This window comes from Rhincodon typus, chromosome 37 (assembly GCF_021869965.1).
Source record: "Rhincodon typus isolate 14 chromosome 37, sRhiTyp1.1, whole genome shotgun sequence".
In the NCBI taxonomy this organism is placed as follows: Eukaryota; Metazoa; Chordata; class Chondrichthyes; order Orectolobiformes; family Rhincodontidae; genus Rhincodon; species Rhincodon typus.
Window position 1 is genome coordinate 18,803,219 of NC_063368.1, and position 20,929 is coordinate 18,824,147.

General features: G+C 44.7%; 1 protein-coding gene across 1 annotated transcript in view; it reads left to right on the forward strand.

Annotated features, from left to right (window-relative positions):
• cacna1ia (calcium voltage-gated channel subunit alpha1 Ia) overlaps positions 1-20,929 on the forward strand; it is a 185,158-nt gene that overhangs the window by 71,165 nt on the left and 93,064 nt on the right. The window contains exons 9-14 of the mRNA XM_048617377.1: positions 8,402-8,553; positions 11,876-12,061; positions 12,526-12,643; positions 14,234-14,389; positions 15,806-15,896; positions 19,371-19,546. Coding sequence (XP_048473334.1) covers positions 8,402-8,553; positions 11,876-12,061; positions 12,526-12,643; positions 14,234-14,389; positions 15,806-15,896; positions 19,371-19,546 — 879 coding nt within the window. The remainder of the gene's footprint in view (positions 1-8,401; positions 8,554-11,875; positions 12,062-12,525; positions 12,644-14,233; positions 14,390-15,805; positions 15,897-19,370; positions 19,547-20,929) is intronic.

The window sequence follows — 20,929 nt, forward strand, 5'->3', positions numbered from 1 at the left end:
CCTCCGACAGTGCGGCGCTCCCTCAGCACTGACCCTCCGACAGTGCGGCGCTCCCTCAGCACTGACCCTTCAACAATGCTGTGCTCCTTGCATTCTGAGGAAGGGGCACTGGACTCTAAACATTAACTCTGATGTGTCCACAGATGCTGCCAGAATTGCTGAGCTTTTCGAGCAATGTCTGTTTTTGTTTCTGATTTCCACCATCCACAGTTCTTTCGGGTTTTATCTCATAGAGGAATTCTTGTTGCACTTTTACAAATCCTTTCTTCCTTAATTGTTTGTGGGGCCAGTTTTGTATGTGAATGAAAGGGTTAATTCCAATTAAGTGTGTTACACGCTGGCATCTCACCTCTGACACCCAGGTTTAAGATGAAGCCGAGACAGATGGTATAGGAACCTTATCTGTCTGATGGCTGTGCTGGTGAAATAAATGCGATGGGTATTAATCCAGATCATCCTGGATGTGGACATGCAGAAGTTTAAGGTAATTGGCAATAAATTTGCATTCTCACTTACTAAGGTCACAGGAGAGCTGGTGTGTAAGTTGGAGAAATGTCACATTAACACAAGAAGGGGTAAACAGCTTAACTACTACCCTAGTTCTGAACTCAATTAGCAATCTTGCTGTCAGAGGACAAAGGAAGTCAGTGTGCAGACAAGGGGCACTGCATGATTCTCTCAGATGGATCACTGGCTCTGTAAAATTATTTTGGGCAGATTGATTTGTGCCCACGCATTTCACACAGACCCAACAATGCTCAATTTCAAGATGGAATGTGTCCTCTTCCCAAGCTCCAAAATCCCTGGAGAAAATCCAGAACATGCTCAAAGTGCACAGTGGATTGTTACGATCCCCGCAGGGGGTTTGTATGCACCAAAATAACTGAGATCATCCAGCAATGCTCAGCTGAAGAGCTTACCAGCAAGAGTTCACCTTTTGTAATCTTCACCTTAACATGAATCAGAAGCAACACGAATTAACAAGCAATTAATATTTATATTTCAAATAATTTGGTAAATCCACTTTATGTCGTTGATAATACAAAGAACATCCTACAAAACCGCAATCATTTGCACTACTTTCTGCACATCTGCAGCACCACTTCACATTATTGAATGGTGTTCACTGGTAGCTCTGTATCTTCTGAAGTATCTGCAGAAAGTCCTCATCTAACAGTACCTCTGCTATAGAACCTCCTCAGCTAGGTTCGCAAAAGTCTCAATGAACACAGATTCCCCAGATACTCCTTTATCCAGGAACTTTCATAAATCCTGCTAATCAGTCTAACTGACTCTGGTAAAACTAAAGCAGCAACACACTAGAATTTCCCAATTCACAACTCCTGCTCTAACCCTGTGTCCGGCTTTCTCTCTTGGTTAACTATAATGAACACACACAGCTCCTTGTAAATCTTTCCTCTCTGTTCTGCCTCTTGTCTCTGCTGCATTGTCTGCAACTCTTCTTCCTGTCTGTCCACATGACTTTCACCCCCTTCCTGTTGGTACTGCTTCCAGGCTAGAGATTGCTAGGTCATCGCAATCATTTTTTTTTCATTCAAGAAAAATACATTTCGTCCCTTTTGTATTGATGCAAACTTTAAATGTATTTCTCAAAAATTCTTAAAACTAATCACAGATTCCCCAGACATTTTAAAGACAATGTAAGTTTTCTTTACTGTACTGCTTCTGTGTTAATGGTTCTCACAGTATATATTGGCACCTGAGAAGAGTAGCAATGATTTAACCTAACAAATACTCACAAAAGCTTGTACAAACAACCTGCAACAAATTGCATTTAGTAGCACCCTAAATGTAGTAAAAATATCCCAAGGCACCTCATAGGAACTGAATCAGAGAAATCTAACCCCAAGTCAAATAAGGAGGTATTAGAATTCATGACCCAGATTCAAAGGGAAAACATTCAAATCTACAAATTAGGGACCAGTGGAGGCCATTCAGCCCCACTGAGAATGCTCTGTGATTCATGGTTGATTTGATTATGGCCTCAACCCCACTTTCCAGCCTACCCCAATAATCACTCTCCCTTGTTAGTCAAGAGATAAGTTGAAAGTGGTGTTCTCCAGGAATCAGTTTGTGGCCCTTGCTTTTTCTGATTTATATAGATGATATAGAGATGGGTGCTAAGGGCAAAATCTGGAAAATTTGTAGATGATACTACGCTAGGGAAAATTGTGAATTGTGGGGATGATGTAGAGAGTCTTCAGAGGGACATTGGCAAGTTAGCCAAATGAGCAGATGAATTTCAATGCAATGAAATGTGAGGTGATGCATGTTGTTAGAAGAAATATGGAGAGACAATGCAGGCTCAGTGGTACAACATTGAGGGGAGAACAGGAGCAGAGGGACCTTGGGGTTCAAGTATGTGATTCTCTGAAATAAAGCAAATTGAAACAGTTATTAAGAAGGCTTATAGGATCCTTAGATTTATAAATATAGGTACACCGTATAAAAACAACACCTCTACAAATCATTGGTCAGAACACATTTGCAATATTGTATTCAGTTCTGGGCACTTTTATTTAAGGCAGGATGTCAAAGCCTGGAGGGAGTGCAAAGGACATTTACCAGAATGATACTGGGAATGAAGGATTTTAGATACAAGGAAAGATTAGAGGAATTGGGCTTATTCTCCTTGGAGCAGGAAAGATTAAGAGGTGATGTTGTTGAGGTGTTCAAAATTATGAACAATTTTGACAGGATAAAGAAAGATATTCTGTTTCCACTAGTTGGTATGTCAGTAACTAGGAGCCACTATTTCAATATTGTCAGCAAGGGATCCGAGAGTGAAATGAGGAAAACGTCTGTACTCAGAGTTGTTAGGATTTGGAATGCACTGCCTGGGAGGTTGGTGGAGGCCGATTCCATTAGGAGAGAGAGCCAAATGCATAGTTGAATTTAGAGGGCTACAGAGATGGAGTTGGAGAATGGGACTAGCTGGGTATCTCCAATGGGAGCTGGTACAGACATGATGGGTTGAATGGCCTCCTTCTGTCCTGTAAAACTCTAAGATTCTAAGAATCTCTCTACCTCTGCATGAAAGGTATCCAATGACCCTTCTTCCACAGCTCTCTGGGGAAGAGAATCCAAAAAAATACAAGACCCTTTGAAAGAAAGGAATTCCTTCTCATCTCTTTCTTAGATTGGAGTCCTGTTATTTTGAAACTGAGGGACAGGTGGAGAAGCTAGCACCTGGAGATCTTAAAGGCCCCTTTCTGTGTTAGGCATTGGTCCAATCTGTTCAGTGTGTCCTGTGAGTGCTGCTTCCTTTCTCAATCTCTAGCCACACCACAACATTCACTCGAACAAAATAATTAAACTTAGAGAGAACTAACCCTCATGAAGGGACAGAGAGGAAACGCCAAGCAGGTACCAGAGGACTTGTTGCAATTCGTGCTGGCAATTAGTCATTCAACCTGAACCAGCCAACATTTATTGTTCAGTTAATCAGCATTTTATGAGAATTTGATGAGCTTTTCGAGAGAGTGAAAACTGATGTGAAATAGCAGATAATTTACTCTTCAATACTCATGTATTTTGGGAGCCTCCCAAGTGCTGTAGAGGGAGGGATGGGGAGAGGGTTAGATGGGGGGGAGGGGAGGTTGGTAAGCGAGGGGAATTGTTCTGTCGACAAGGAGATTTTTAATAATGAACTAATTTTCAGTTGGAGAAGGAGCTTATTAGCATATATAATTACATTTGAATAACAAAAACACAGAGACATGAAGATAAAGCCCGCAACCTGATTGCACGAAAGAGTGGCAGCATCTTTTGGCACTTTTAATAAATGCATTTTGAAATTTGTGACAGGAATGTGGAGTATTTTTATCATCTATTTTCATTGCTATGGGGGATTAAAGCTTTACTTCCAACTGGGGCTGATACTATTTATAATGAATTGTCATTCAGAACTAAATATTAACAGATGTGCAGTTAAGGGACCGTCTTAAAGTGACACTCACCTGGCATTAGGAGCGTGCGCTGGCTTGCAGGGAAGATGCTCCTTTTATGTTTTGGATGCAGTGCTCCATAATTAAACCTTTTGTTTTTTTTTTGCTGCGTGCTGTGAGTTGACAATGTGACCTCAGTTGGGATTCTTTTACTGATGATGGAAAACTTTGGCAACTGTGCCACTGGACTGGAAACAGCCAGAATGGCACCAGGTCCCCACTGGGTTCAAAGACAAGGGCAGACTTCATAAAACTTTGATCTGTATTCCCTTTGGGTGTCGGAGAGTGACAGGCTGATGTGATTAACATGTTTTAAATAGCAGCATACTTCAGGAGGGGGCAATACTGAGAAGCCAGAATAGGGGGCTTTAATACCGAAGAAGAAATTAGACCGGATTGCAGGGAGAACAGGAAACGTTTTCCTCCCACACGCGAGAGGTGGCAATTCAGCATTCTGTTCTCTGAAGGTCTGTGGATGCTGGAGACCAGGTGGAACTTTTAAGGTTGAGATTGATGGATTTTTAGACATAGAGATGTACATCATGGAAACAGACCAACTCGTCCCTGCCGACCTGATATCCTAAATTAACCTAATCCTGGTTGCCAGCATTTGGCCCATATCCCTCTAAACCCTTCCTATTCATATACCCATCCGGATGCCTTTTAAATGTTGTAATTGTACCAGCCTCCACCACTTCCTCTGGCAGCTCATTCCGTACACGCACCACCCTCTGTGTGAAAAAGTTGCCCTTTAGGTCCTTTTCTCCTCCCACCTTAAACCTATGCCCTCTGGTTTTGGACTCCCCCGCCCTGGGGAAAAGACCTCGGCTATTCACTCTATCCATGATTTTATAAACCTCTATAAGGTCACCCCTCAGCCTCTGACACTCCAGGGAAAATAGCCCCAGCTTATTCAGCCTCTCCCTGTAGCTCAAACCCTCCAACCCCAGCAACATCCGTGTAAATCTTTTCTGAACCCTTTCAAGTTTCACAACATCTTTCCTATAGCAGGGAGACAAGAATTGAACGCAGTATTCCAAAAGTGGCCTAACCAATGTCCTGTACAGCCACAACATGAATTTCCAATTCCTGTACTCAATGCACTGACCAATAAAGACAAGCATACCAAACGCCTTCTTCACTATCCTGTCTCCCTGCAACTCTACTTTCAAGGAACTGTGAATCTGCACTCTAAGGTCTTTTAGTTCAGCCACACTCCCCATGACCCTACCATTAAGTGTACAAGTGCTGGCCTGATTTGCCTTTCCAAAATGCAGCATGTTAAAAATCATTGAGGAGTACTCTCAAAAAGACAGGTAAATGGTTTTGAGATAAAGATCAGTCTTAATTTTATTGAGCCACTGAAAAGCTAATTGTTTCATCACTGTGAGATTGGATTGCAGTCATGTTGCTTTAGAGATGGAATCACAATCATTGCAGGAAGAAACAAAGAACCTGTAATATTTGGATGGTCCACCTACCGTAACCTCAGGTCACATCTCAAAGTGTCAGATGGACAGCTCACACCACGTACTTAAGCAGCAGTTGCTGTGTGTAAGAGTGACAGCTGGGGTTCACACAGCAAGATCCCACATTAGCAGAAGACAGATGAGGACAGTAATTGCCACATTGCTGCTGTTGTTTGTGGGGGGAGTGAGGGAAGGGGCTCAGTTAGCACAGTTGGTTGGACAGCTAGATCATGATAGAGTGTGATGCCAGCAGTGTGGGTTCATTTCCTGCAATGGCTGAAAAGCTCTCCCTCTCTACCTCTCCTCTCGCCTGAGGCATGGTCACCCTCAGCTTAAACTCACCATCTCTCTCTAATGACAGAGCAGCTCTAGGGACTTCTGGGGCTACAGTGATTTCACCTGTTAAGAGAGGCAATGGGACAATTTCCCTGCTCTTTCTCAGATGTCTGTCACTGTGTCTGTGGAGCAGCCTCTCCCTGATGATACACAAGACTGTATGTATCACTTCACATCTGTATAAAGGGGTTTGCACTGTGGGTTCATTGATAGAAGGTGGCTGTACAGGGACCCTGGTTGGTTCTGATCAACATGAGCCAAAAGTTCAAAGCTCATCATTTGGAGTTTCTCATGAGGAACTTGAGTTTCCTATTTCCTTGATCCAAAGGCTATCTTCTTCCAGCTTCCCATCCACACAAGCACCACTCCCCCACATATCCCCTGATTGATGTAAACCCACCAGCTGTTGAAAGCATCTGTGCTCATCCTCCTTAATGCATGGGGACCTGTTCAGCTCCTGCCTACCTTACTGGGCCATACAGGGTGATTTTCCTGAGTAAGACATACCTACAGTGAGATTGATGGGATTTGTATTCTCCTGAGCATATGGCCACCCACCCAAAAGTTTTATAGTCTTCATTATTGGAGACTCCAGCTGGTATTCAAAGATTGTGACACCTTGGTGAATACCTGATGCTCATTATAGTCACTTTAATCAACCTGTTTGGACAAAACCTCCAGGAAAAGTAGGACCAGGCCTCCTGGTCTTGAGGTAGGGACAGTGCCACCGCACCACAAGACCCCTCCTCTGAAATATATTGTATATGGGGTGGGGTGGCCTTCCAAAGATCTTGGGAGAAAGAGTGAGCAGAGAGAGGAGTATTTTTTCACTTGCTCGCAGGATGAGGGCATCACTGCCTGGGTCAGCATTTATTGTCCATCCCTAATTGCCCAGAGGGCAGTTAAGAGTCAGTCACATTGCTGTGGGTCTGGAGTCAATTGTAGAACAGACCAGGTAAGGATGGCAGACTCCCTGAAGGAAATTAGTGAGCCAGATGGGTTTTTGTGAAATCAACAGTGGCACATTATGTCAGCTGTGTTTTTTAAATTTCATAGAATCCCTACAGTGTGGAAACAGGCCCTTCAGCCCAACAAGTCCTTACCGACCCTCAGAGTATCCCACCCAGACCTATCCCCATATATCCCCCTAATCTACACATCCCTGAACACTATGGGCAATTTAGCATGGCCAATCCACCTAACCTGCACATCTTTGGACTGTGGGAAGAAACCAGAGCACCCGGAGGAAACCCATGCAGACACAGGGAGAACGTGCAAACTCCACACAGACAGTCGCCCAAGGGTGGAATCAAACCCAGGTCCATGGCACTGTGAGGCAGCAGTGCTAACCACTGAGCCAAATTGAATTCAAATTGCACCATCTGCCAGGGTGGAATTTGAACCGATGTCCTCGGAATATTAGCTTGGGGCTTTGGGTTACTAGACCAAGGACTACGCCATGAGGTCACCACCTCTCCAAAGTTCCACTGTGCTGAGAGCTAAGGGCCCGTTGATGACATCTTTGAATATCTTTGAAGTACATTTGGAATTTGGAATTGAGCGGAAAGCTCAAAGAGCCAGTCACCATAAAATTGAGTGAGGCTGGGATGTTGGTTGTGATGAGGAGATTGAAGAATTACAGTGAAGAAAAGGCTTATAGAAAACCTCACAAGCACATTGTTTAGTTTAAGGAAGGGGTACTGCAAACCTGATATGGGATATGGGCCAACAGTGGAATGTTGGCTGACCCTTAGAAGACAAAGGGTGGTAGTGGACGGAAAATATTCAACATGGTGCTCAGTTACGAGTGGAGTACCACAAGGAGGTGACTTGATAGAGGTGTACAAAATGATCAGAGGTATAGATAAAGCAGACAGCCAGAGAGAGAGAGGTTTTCCTAGGGTGGAGGTAGCTATTACGAGGGGGCATAGTTTTAAAGCAAATGGAGGTAGATATAAGGGAGACGTCAGAGGTAGGTTCTTTACTCAGAGAGTGGTAGGGGCGTGGAATGCATTGCCAGAGAGGGTAGTGGAGTCGGCCTCATTAGGGGCATTTAAGCGGCTATTAGATAGGCACATGGATAATAGTATAAGATAGGGGTGGAGGTTAGATAGACCTTAGATTTAGGGTAAAAGTTCGGCACAACATTGTGGGCTGAAGGGCCTGTACTATGCTGTACTGTTCTATGTTCTATGTTACTCCAAGTGCAATCAAGAAACTGGAGTGCAGAGCCCATCATGGAAGCTAACACTCACCCCAGACGTAAACACTAAGAAAACTCTCCACTGTCAGACACAGACAATGTGTCTCTGAGCAAGACAAATATAGGCTAAGGGCCATGTTGAAAGTAATTGAGGCTATCTGTTCTTTCCAAGTATGTAAGACCATAAAAGACATAGCAGCAGAAGTAGGCCATTCAACCCATTGCATTTACTCGGCCATTGGGTGAGATCCTGGTTGAATGAGAGGATAATGGCTTGAGAAGTGAACTTTTGGCATCGTTCTTCATTGAAACCAGTCTGAAGTCTGACAGTTGGGTAAAGCCTATACCTCAGCTTCATGAGCCGAGTGAAATCTGCTCATTGAGACACTATTTCTCACCCAGTTTCTCTTGTTCATTTCTTTCAGCCAGAGGAGTTGACCCATGTCTTGGAAATCAGCAATATTGTATTCACCAGCATGTTCGCCCTGGAAATGATTCTCAAACTCACTGCATTTGGATTCTTCAACTACTTGCGAAATCCTTATAATATCTTTGATGGCATCATCGTCATCATCAGGTGGGTAATGGGCAGCGGAGGGTGACATAGAATGTTCTCTGGGACTCATATAGTCATAGCGTCATACAGCACAGAAACAGACCCTTCGGTTCAGCTCGTCCATTCCGGCTAAGTTTCCCAAACTTAATGAGGCCCATTTGCCTGCATTTGGGCCATATCTGTCTAAACATTTCTTTTTCACGTTCCTGTCCAAATGCCTTTTAAATGTTGTAACTGTACCCACATCTACCACTTCCTCTGGTAGTTCATTCCAAAGTGCATACGAGCCCTTGGACACACGCCCCCCCCAATAAACATTCAGGGTGGCCCACCCTCAGCAAATACCCGGAGGGACATTGGCATGGTGGGTGACTAGCGCCCCTGCTGGTGGTAAGCGGATACTGTCTTCTTGAGGCAGTCCCCACTCTCAGTGGGCAAAGGACACTCTCCAAAGATGGTGCCCCTCCCTTTCCTTCCTGCTATTTCAAAAACTTAAAAAGAATGACCATCCCACTCCCACCTGCCTGCCAACACCAATCCTATAACTGCACGGGCTGTGTAATTGTGGGGTCTATTAAGCTATTCATTTTTTAAATTCAGCCGCATTTATTTATTTAACTATAGTGGATGATGCCACTGATTTTGGGAACTGCCCATTCTGCATTTCATGAAGGTGAGCTTGGGCAGGAGAGGTGGGGTTGGGAAGCTGCTGAGATCTGTTTGACATGCACCCCCCACCACTCACATCTCGATAAAAAAACACACCTTACGTTCATTCATGCCATCACATCAGTGCAAAAATTACGGTTGAGTGGGTGTTCCAAATCAGCCTCCTCCAGTGTTCCCCAACATCACAGATTCCTGTCTTCGGCCAATTCGATTCACTCTGCGTGATATCAAGAAACAACCAAAGGCCCTGGATGCTGCAAAGGTTGAGAGGTTCCATAATAGTACTGAAGACTACATAACAAGCTGTTCCAGTACAGCAACAACACTGGCATCTCCCCAACAATGTGAACAATTGCCCAGGTATGCCTTGCTCACGAGAAACAGGACAAATCCAACTCAGCCAATAACGACTGCATCAGCCAAATGTCTATCATCAGTAAATAGATCGTAGCCTCTCTGCTCCTATGATGCTGCTTGGCCTGCTGTGTTCATCCAGCCCTGCACCTTGTTGTCTCGGATTCTCCAGCATCTGCAGTTCCTACTATCTTTGAAGGCGTCATTTTGTTTATTTATCCTATTTTTCTAATCAGCCTGTTCAGAGATGTTACTACAGCAGCACGCGGGACTTGAATGTGGGCCTCCTAGTCCAGGGGTTGGGACACTACCACTACACCACAAGAGGCCTCACGGAAGGTGCCATCGACAGTACTGTCAACAAGCAGCACCTGCTCAGTAACAACCAGCCTAGGTCCTGCCAGGGCCACTCAACTCCTGAGCGCAGTCTAGATCCAATACCAATATTAGTCTTGATCCAATACCAGAGTCAATGGGAATCAGAGGAAATCTCACGGCTGTACCTGACACATAGGAAGATGGCTGTGGTTGTTGAAGGTCAGTCATCTCAGCTCCAGGACATCTCTTCAGGAATTCCTCAGGGTAGTGTCCTAGGCCCAACGATCTTCAACTGTTTCATCAATGACCTTCCTTCCATCATAAAGTCAGAAATAGGGATGTTCACCGATGATTGCACAATGTTCAGCACCATTTGTGACTCCTCAGAAACTGAAACAGTCCATGTTCACAAGCAACAAGATCTGGACAATATCCAGGCTTAGGCTGTCAAGTGTAAATAACATTCATACTACACAAGTGCCAGACCATCTCCAACAAGAGAGATTCTAACCATTGCCTCTTGACATTCAGTAGCATTACCATCACTGAATCCCTCACTATTTACCATTGACCAGAAACTGAACTGAACTCGCCACATAAACGCAGTGTCTACAACAACAGATCAGAAACTAAGAACCCTGCAATGATTAACTCACCTCCTGACTCCCCAAAGCCTGTCCACCATCTACAAGGCACAAGTCAGGAATGTGATGGGATACTCCCCAATTGCCCGGATGGGTGCAGCCCCAACAACACTCAAAAAGCTTGACACCATTCAGGACAAAACAACCGCTTGATTAGCACCACATCCTGCACCTTTAACATTAACTCCCTACACCGCCGATGCACAGTAGCAGCAGTCTATACCATCTAAAGGATGCACTGCAGTAAATCACCAAGGCTCCCTTGATAGCCCCTTCAGAATCCCACAATCTCCTCCATCTAGAAGGACAAGGGCAGTGAAACATGGGAACACCATCCCCTGCAAGTTCCCCTCCAAGCCACTCATCATCCTGATTTGGAAATATATCACAGTTCCTTCACTGTGGTTGGGTCAAAATCCTGGAATTCCCTCCCTAAGGCATTGTGGGTCTACCCACAGCACATGGACTGCAGCAGTTCAAGAAGGCAGCTCACCCCCACCTTCTGAAGGGCAACCAGGGATGGGCAATAAATGCTGGCCCAGCCAACAACACACACATCCCAAAAATGAATTTTTAAAAAGACTCACTTTCGCACACTTTCTTACACACATTCACTCTCACATTCACATGCACTCTTCCACACTCTCTCACACACTGTCACTCACACTCTCTCTCACTCACACTCTCACTCTTGCACACTTTCACACATAAAAGATTGACCTACTTTTTTTTAAATACACAGCCCTTCAAATTGAGCTCCAACCTGTTTTGTTACATGCATTATAGGATTTCAATGGGGCGGGGAGGATAGCACTCTCTGATCCTGTGCACTGACTGTCAGGGTGACTGCTTTGCCGAAATCCTTTCCCTCACTGCAACGAATTTTGCAGGAGTCTTTTGCGTTTAGAATCCAATCATACAGTTTTTTTGAGAAAACTCCAAACTATTCACCAGGTTTAATAAAAGCTGTACTTATGCAGCTCAGAGAACATCCCAAAGCACTTTACATCCAACCTGCATTTAGAGGTTTGGTCAACATCATAATGTAGACAAGACTGCAGCCAATTTGTGTACAGCAAGATCCCACTAGCAGCACTGCCTTATAACGACCAGGTCGTGAGTCCTAATGACACGGGTTGTGGGATAAATATTGGTCAGGGCGCTGTGTTCTCATCTAGACAGCCAGCGATGATGAAACTGGAGCCAGTTTTCCTTTGATCTGTGGAGTGGGGCTCACACTATGGCTTTGATAGATCCCTTAGCATCTGTAATAAAGAGCGTGGCTCTCGAAATGTAACATTCTCAGCCACGTGGGAAATAGTTGGCTGTATTTCTGACGTGATTCTTTCTCTGTGCAGCGTCTGCGAGATCATTGGTCAGTCGGACGGGGGCCTGTCAGTGTTACGGACCTTCCGTCTTCTCCGAGTGTTGAAGTTGGTCAGGTTCATGCCAGCTCTCCGCCGTCAGCTCGTTGTCCTAATGAAGACCATGGACAATGTCGCCACCTTCTGCATGCTGCTGATGCTCTTCATCTTCATCTTCAGGTAGGCCAGAGTGTCCCAAATCCTCACATTTCCCTTCCAGGGTCAGCATGTGTCATTCTCTGTGAATTGGCTTGACCATTGGCAATTTGGCCTCGTTTCCATGACGGTGCACTGCGGTGAACCCAACCCAAGGGTTAAAAGACGTTTCCTATCAACATAAAGCAACATCAAACCTCACAAAACATTTGATTGGGAATTATAAGTGCGCATTAGGATCCAAGGAGGTTCAGTGTAGCTGCATGATTGGATATGAAGATTATGTGAGAAAATAAAGCAAATTGCTTTGACTGTTGGACACCCATCTGCACACTTCAGGGAATGACAAGCAAGTGCTTTAATTGACTAAATGGAGAAGGGAGCAGATGGGGTTGATTTTAATCTGCAAAGAACTTAGTAGTACTTAATCGTCTCGATTTCTTGCTGAAATGAACTTTAACACACTGCCCATTTCTCCTTTTCTCAAGCATACTGGGAATGCACATATTTGGTTGCAAATTTAGCCTGAAGACCGATGGTGGGGATACTGTTCCTGACAGGAAGAACTTTGACTCACTTCTCTGGGCTATTGTCACAGTTTTTCAGGTCAGTGTCCTGAACAATAGGTGTCTGCTTCTTGGGTAGCTACCAGGAACTTGGTAAAAGTAAACTAGCAGCTGGTTGTATTTCTGTAGATTAATTAAAGGAAATCGGGTAGGACAGACCATATGATCATAAGATGTAGGAGCAGAAGTAGGCCATTCAGTCCATCGAATCTGCTCACCATTCATAGAATCATAGAGTCATAGAGATGTACAGCACGGAAACAGACCCTTCAGTCCAACTCGTCCCTACCGATCAGATATCCTAAATTAATCTAGTCCCATTCGTCAGAATTTGGCCCATATCCCTCTAAATCCTTCCTATTCATGTACCCATCCAGATGCCTTTTAAATGTTGTAATTGTACCAGCCTCCACCACTTCCTCTGGCAGCTCATTCCATACATGCACCACCCTCTGCGTGAAAAGGTTGCCCCTTTTATATCTTTCCCCTCTCACCTTAAACCTATGCCCTCTAGTTTTGGACTCCCCTACCCTGGGCTATTCACCCTATCCATGCCCCTCATAATTTTATAAACCTGTAGAAGGTCACCCCTCAGCCTCTGATGTTCCAGGGAAAATAGCCCCAGGCTATCATCCACTGCCTAAAACTCAAACACTCCAACCCCAGCAACATCCTTGTAAATCTTTTCTGAACCCTTTCGAGTTTAACATCATCTTTCTTATAGCAGGGAGACCAGAATTGAACGCAGTATTCCAAAAGTGGCTTCACTAATGTCCTGTACAGCCGCAACATGACCTCCCAACTCCTATACTCAACGCACTGACCAACAAAGGCAAGCGTATCAAATGCCTTCTTCAATGAGATGCTAGTAAACTCTATTAAAAATAAAACATCCCAAATACTGCAGCAGATACACTCAAATGCAATTCAAAACAAGGTATTGTCACAGGCCAGTGAAACAGAGAGGAGGGTCCTCAGTCCCCTCACTTCTGGTGAGCCTCCTTATCTCCGGCTATTCCTGCTGGAGGGACCAACTACCTAATGCCAGTTTCAGTGATCTTAATATAAATTAGTTCCTTAGTAATTTTTTTCTCTTAAATTTACTCCTGGGATGTTGGCAAAAGTTGGGTGTGTCCTGGGGCAGCACAGTAGCTCAGTGTTTAGCACTGCTGTTTCACACTGCATGGGAGCCGGGTTCGATTCCAGCCTTGGGTGACTGTCTGTGTGGAGTTTGCACATTCTCCCCGTGTCTGCGTGGGTTTCTACTGTGTGCTCTGGTTTCCTCCCACAGTCCAAAGATGTGCAGGTTAGGGTGGATTGGCCGTGCTAAATTGCCCCATAGTGTCCAGGGATGGGTGGGTTAGCTGTGGGAAATGCAGGGTTACAGGGATAGGGTCGGGGAGCAGGGTGAGTCTGGCTGAGATGCCCTTCAGAGAGTCAGTGTGGACTTGTTGGGCCAAATGGCCTGTTTCCACGCTGTGGAGATTCTACAATTTTAACCGTATTTCACATCATGTGACAATCTCTGGTTGAATAGTGAGTGCACTGTGACAATCTCCTCCGTGGCTTGTGAAGGAAACTTGAAGCTTTGTGTTTGCTACAAACCCTCTCCCCTCCCACCCACCTGCAGATTCTGACCCAAGAGGACTGGAATGTTGTGCTTTATAACGGGATGGCCTCCACTTCACCCTGGGCCGCTTTGTATTTTGTGGCCCTGATGACCTTTGGGAATTACGTGCTCTTTAACCTGCTGGTCGCCATCCTGGTCGAGGGTTTTCAGGCTGAGGTAAGTGTCCACCATCTTTCCCTTCCTCACCAAGTTCACTCAGGGCGGAGCTTTCAGAGGAGTCCTTGTGTTCGGGGTTTGCTCCCTGCCAACTCCAGATTCACCGCGATCAAGACGGTAATCTCCTCTCTCCACTGGCCGAAAGCATCCTTCAGCAGGTCGACCCCATCGCTCTTATCCCAGCTCCTTCTGGGACCCAGGTACATGACACAAAGCAGTTTGAGGGAGTAATGAACTGGGTAAACATTGTAAAGAGCAAATTGCATTGTATCAGACCACTGTGCGACTGTCCTTGCATTACTTGGTTGTTTGTGTTGTGGTTGATGCTTTAAGGTTCGCTAAGACGAGAGAGCTCAATGTTTGCTCCCATTCCCATTTCAAATCACAGGCTCAATTTTCTTGAGCAGAATGGAATGACCAAGTTTTTATTTGGTCAAAGCTTGAGTACTGTGGGTAAAAGAACACGTTATGTCAAAGCTTTTCAGTCAATCAGGACACTTCACACAGTGGCTCAGTGGTTAGCACTGCTGCCTCACAGCACCATGGAGCTGGGTTCGATTCCACCCTCAGGTGACTGTCTGTGTGGAATTTGCACATTCTCCCCGTGTCTGTGTGGGTTTGCTCCCACGGTCCAAAGATGTGCAGGTTAGGGTGGATTGGCCATGCTAAATTGTCCCATAGTGTCCAGGGATGTGCAGGCTGGGTGGGTTAGCCATGGGAAATACAGGGTTACAGGGATAGGGTAGGGAGCTGGGTCTGGGTGCGATGCTCTTCAGAAGGTCAGTGTGGACTCAATGAGTCAAGTGGCCTGCTTCCACACTGTAGGGATTGTATGAAATACCCATTTAAAGGGGTACTGTATAGAATGTTGCTTCCCCATTCAATGGAAAATTCTTGTGTGTATCCTGATGAGCCGAGGGCAAAAAGCTGAAACAAAATGGGCCTTGGTTGAGCAATGCTCAGAGCAGAACTGCAGAAGAAAGAACATGCATTTCTATAGCACCTGCAACAGCCCGAAGCACTTTGTGGCCAGCTAGGCCAATTTTAAGGTGCAGTCACTTGAAATTTTGGGGAAGGGTGGCAGCCAAAATGTGCACAGCAAGATCCCACAGTGCAGCAGTGCAATAGTGACAAGAGCACTGTTGATGGAGGGAATAAATACCGGCCTCAAGAATCAAGTATGCCCCAGTGGTCACAGTCGGGGAATAGATGCCTCGGATTAGAGTTCAGAAAGGATATTGTAGAGGGTGGTTCACAATGTATCAGACCACTGAGCAACTCACCTTACATTGCTTGATTGATTGTGTTGTAGTTGATACCTTAAAGCGGTTCTCTAAGATGACAAAGCTCGAGGTTTGTTCCCATTCTCACCTCAAATCACAGGTTCAATTTTCTTCCACTGTACTTGCACGTCAGGGAGATGCCAACAAGTCAGACTCGGAGGAAGAACAAACTTCAACAAATTTTGAAGACTATGAAAAGATCAAAGAAATACATTACTTATCAGGTATGCAACAAAACATAAACTTTCAGAAAACTGGGCAAATGTGTTCCATTTGTGAAGGAGATGTTCACAGTGGTTTTGATGAAATAGATCAGGAGGAACTGTTTCTAGAGACAGAGGGAATCCGTAAACAACAGGACACAGGTTGAAAGCAATTGACAGAAGAACCAAAGGATTTGGCGAAATGAGAAAACATTCTCTTGTAATGTGGAAAAAGATTCATCTTTTGAAGCTTTTCATCTTGTGTTCATCAGGATAACTTGCAACAATACCCATCCCAGGGGAAAATCAACAGTTAAATTATATGAGAAGAACATGCTGATGGGTTGGCAAGTGGAGTCTGACTAATAGAAGTTTTGCCATGAAGACTGCGCTATTGTCATACAGTCATAGAAGTGTACAGCACGGAAACTGACCCTTCTGTCCAACTTGTTCATGCCAACCAGATATCTTAAATTAACCTAGTGCCACTTGCCAGCATTTGGCCCATATCCCACTAAACCCTTCCTATTCATGTACCCATCCAAATGCCTTTTAAATGTTGTAATTGTACCAGCCCCCACCACTTCCTCTGGCAGCTCATTCCATACACGCACCACCCTCTGCGTGAAATAGTTGCCTCTTATGTCCCTTTTAAAGCTTTCCCCTCTCACCTTAAACCTACGCCCTTTAGTTTTTCACTCCGCTACCCTAGGGAAAAGACCTTGGCTATCCATGCCACTCATGATGTTATAAACCTCTATAAGGTCACCCCTCAGCCTCCAATGCTCCAGGGAAAATGGCCCCAGCCTATTCAGCCTCTCCCTGTAGCTCAAGCCCTCCAAACCTGGCAACATCAATGTAAATCTTTTCAGAACCCTTTCAAGTTTCACAACATCCTTCTGTAACTAGTTAAGGATGATGGATAATTAACTGTCAGGTTTTATTTAAAATTGAAACCAAACAAGTTGATTCTGATAGGTGAAAGTGTTTTTTAATTCATTCACGGGATGGGGGTGTCACTGGCCAGACAGCTTTTATTGTCCATCCCTAATTGCCCAGAGGGCAGTTAAGAGTCAACCATAATGCTGTGGGTCTGGAGTCATATGTAGGCCAGACCAGGTAAGGATGGCAGTTTCCCTCCCTAAAAGATATTAGGTGGGTTTTTCCAACAATCAACAATGGATTCATGGTCATCATTAGACTCTTAATTCCAGATTGTTTTTATTGAACCTGCCGTGGTGGGATTCAAACCCAAGTCGCTGGAACATTATGTGGGTCTCTGGATTAATAGTCCAGCTATAATACCATTAGGCCATTGTTCCGAGAAATTAACCAGCAAAAGGCTGTTACTTATTTTGTTGAGATGAAACACACACAGTGTGATCATGTTCTTTCTGTCTGCAAAAAGTGATCAGTTTTAATGTATGTAGCTACCAGTGTATACAAGTACACTCCACTACAAGGCCAACTGACAAACCACAGTTTGTTGTCAGTGTAGTTCTCCGCACATTTAGGATTATCCAGCAAATATCCAAATGCAGAATCACATGTAGTGTTGGTTATGGTGTTAAAGGTTTTGCAAGCATAGGCTGCTTGGGTATATTCAGCACCTTAGTTATTGCAAACAGCTGAAGGGAGATACTATTTGATACAATCACCCAGTCTTTGGGACATACGGTATCACACCAGCACTGAAACTCATGGAACATATATTCATTTGTGAGATAGGCAGAAAATCATTTCCTTGGCTTGATGGCAGCATCCTTTTGGTGACAACCACTCACATTGCTCCTACGTAGTAGGAGTGTGAAAGAGCCATCTCCACCTGTTACTCAAACCATTGAGATACATTCCAGGGTAAACTGAAGCAAACTGGGCTCTATTCAGGGCCAATAGTTATAGCTGTAAGTGAGTTTGTGCAAGGTAGACACAAGGGAAATGAGCTTATTGGGGTAACCATTATCCCACAGGATAGCTTTGCTGCCCCTATTATAGCATCAAGCTTGCACAGTGAACAAACAGCTCAAGCCTTATTTACAAGATTGTCAATGAAGCCAAGCTTTTGGTGCATGGAATAGCAGGATCTCCAGAGCGTAGACTGCCCAGTGAAGGTAGGTTTGCGATGGGCAGTGATCGATTTCTTAACCAGGATTGAGAAAGGTAACTCATTTCAACATTCATTTCGATGGTGAATTTGAACGTGATACACAACTCATTAAGGCTCTTTTTTTTCAAATTAAATATAGCAAATGTCTCATGTACATACTGGAAATATGCACAAGAACTTAGGTGTCAATCCACTCCACCACTGATGGAGTTCAAGAATGATATTTGCAAGAAGTGGGCCTAGCAGGAACCCCAGGGTAACACAATCTATTTTGGTATACATGGTATCTGTCCTTTTATGCAATATTAATGCAGGTTTTCCCCTTAAAATGGTGTTCTTACTGATTATCCCGATGCGCGCAAGATGAAAATCTTCAATGAAATCCTTTCCTCACCAATACCAAGCGTATTTTTATGTAACCCATTTCTGTGGTCTCGGCTTTTTTATTTGTTTCTTGATCAAGGGTGTCACTGGTTGGGTTTAGTGACCTTGAGGGTATTTCAGAGGCTGTTAATAGTCAAACACATTGCTGTGGTTCTGCAGTCACATGTAGGCCAGACCAGGTAAGTACGACAGATTTCCTTCCCGAAAGGATATGACCGAACCAGGTGGATTTTTAATGATAATTTCACATCCACCATGACTGGGACTAGCTTTGAATTCCAGATTTTATGAAATCAGTTTAAATACCATCAGCAGCTGGTTGTGGTGGGGTTTGAACTTGTGTCCCCAGCTCTCGGGGTTGGAGGACTACTGCACTATGCCATTGATTCCCACACACTGTGTTATCTGAAAGGGCAACTTCAACAGTCACTTTGAGAGGAGAATTGGATAAATATAAGCAAAAGAAACAGAACAGGTACATGGGAATACAGCAAAGGAATGGGAGGAATTGGAAAGTTCCACCATAAAATACAATGGCCCCCTTTCTACGTGGTATGATTCCATGATAATTCACCACACAGTAGGCCCTAATTTAAACTGTGTCTTTCACTGTTCAGGCCAAACTAGGGTTAGACCATAGGAGCAGGTTTAGGCCATTCAGCCCATCAAGTCTGTTCCACCATTCAATGAGATCGTGGCTGATCTGCTAATCCTTAATTCCAATTTCCTGACTTTTCCCCCTAACCGTATTGATTAACAGCTGTCTCTCTCAGGGTCGGTCTTGCAGATTTTTTTTAATCTACCAGTTCAGTCATTCCATGATTTAGCACATGTCTGGGCAGGTGGGACTTGGACTCGGGCCTTCTGACCCAGAGATAGGGACAGTGCCACTGCGCTATGACAGCCCCGTACACTTTACTCTACCAATGGTTTCTGCCTGGTGCGTGAAATCCTGGGATAGTGTCTCATTGTTATTTCTCACCTTCCTTCTTTAATGAATGCAGAGCTGAAAGCCTGTTCGATTGCCATGACTCCCAACGGGCATTTGGATCTGTCTCCTCAGAATCAGTCCGTAGGATCGAGGAGTTCACTACAACCGGAAAACCCCTACATCCCTGCGGGATCACGGAAAAGCAGCGTGACCTCACTGACCCGTGTCAACTTTGACCAGAAGTCACTGGTAAGAACCTCATTTGGCAGCTGCACAGCGACCTAGACCAGAATGCATTGTTGGTTGGGTCCTTCGAGAGGGAGTGCAACATGTGTGAAAATTATGAATTAATCTCTCTCTGGGTTACTGACAGGACGACACGGTGGCTCGGTGGTTAGCACTGCTGCCTCACAGCACCAGGGACCTGGGTTTGATTCTATCCTCGGGTGACTGTCTGTGTGGAGTTTGCACATTCTCCCCGTGTCTGCATGGGTTTCCTCCGGGTGCTCCGGTTTCCTCCCACAGTCCAAAGATGTGCAGTTTAGGTGGATTGGCCATGCTAAGTTGCCCCACAGCATTCAGGGATGTGTAGATTAGGTGGGTTATAGGGATGGGTCTGAGGTCTGGTGTGGACCTGTTGAGCCGAAGGGCCTGTTTCCACACTGCAGGGATTCTATATTAAAAAAAAGATAGCCAACTCAAATCAGACATGTTGCAGGAAGTTTCACCTCATCTAGCACAGACTCAATGGGCCAAAGGGCCTATCATTGTGTCGCAGACTTCTGTGACTCTATGACCTCCAACTGCCCAACCCCTCAGCCTCACTGCCATTGGTTGCACAACATGTCAATCATCCTGGCATTTTGCCTTCCCATCCAATCAGAAAGCCAACAAGCTCTTCATTATTGGTTCTGATGGTTCTTGACTCTCAGGAAAACCAGGCTTCATTCACATACCCCTCCCACCTCCAATATGTTTAATGTCACCAAAAAGGTTTTAAAGCTCCCCTCCAAGCCACTCACCATCCTAACTTGGAAATAATTCATTGTCCCTTCACTGTCGCTGGATCAAAATCCTGGAATTCCCTCCCTAATGGCATTGTGGGCCTACCTACAGCACAAGGACTGCAGCGGTTCAAAAAGGCAGATCACCACCACCTTCTCAAGGGGAAACTAGGGACATGCAATAAATGTTGCCCTGGTAGCATCCCAGGAATGAATAAAGAAAAATGGTTCTCACCCTATTGCAAAGCCTATGACTGACAGGTAACAAAGGATGAACTTTCGCAGCGATGCATGGCATGGTCGAACAGCCGAACAACCTCACATGAAAACAAGGTATTTTGGGCAAGAAAAAGAAAGCATTTGCCTTTAGCTGTTTTCAATCCTCAGAAGCTGCAAACTGCAGGAACACAGTCCCATGCTGGTCAATTTTAACCCTGCCCATTCAGTAAGAACCAAAATAGCGGCATGTTGTAAAGAAGGTAAGTTATTTATTGGCTTACAACTCAATTATCTCCTGACATTTTGCAAGCTTCCGTTTGTGAGAGGGAAGCCACACAAACTGGAATCCCATTCAGTTAAATAGATCTTGATTCCACTTTAACAGGGGGTTAGGGTGACGATTTAGGAT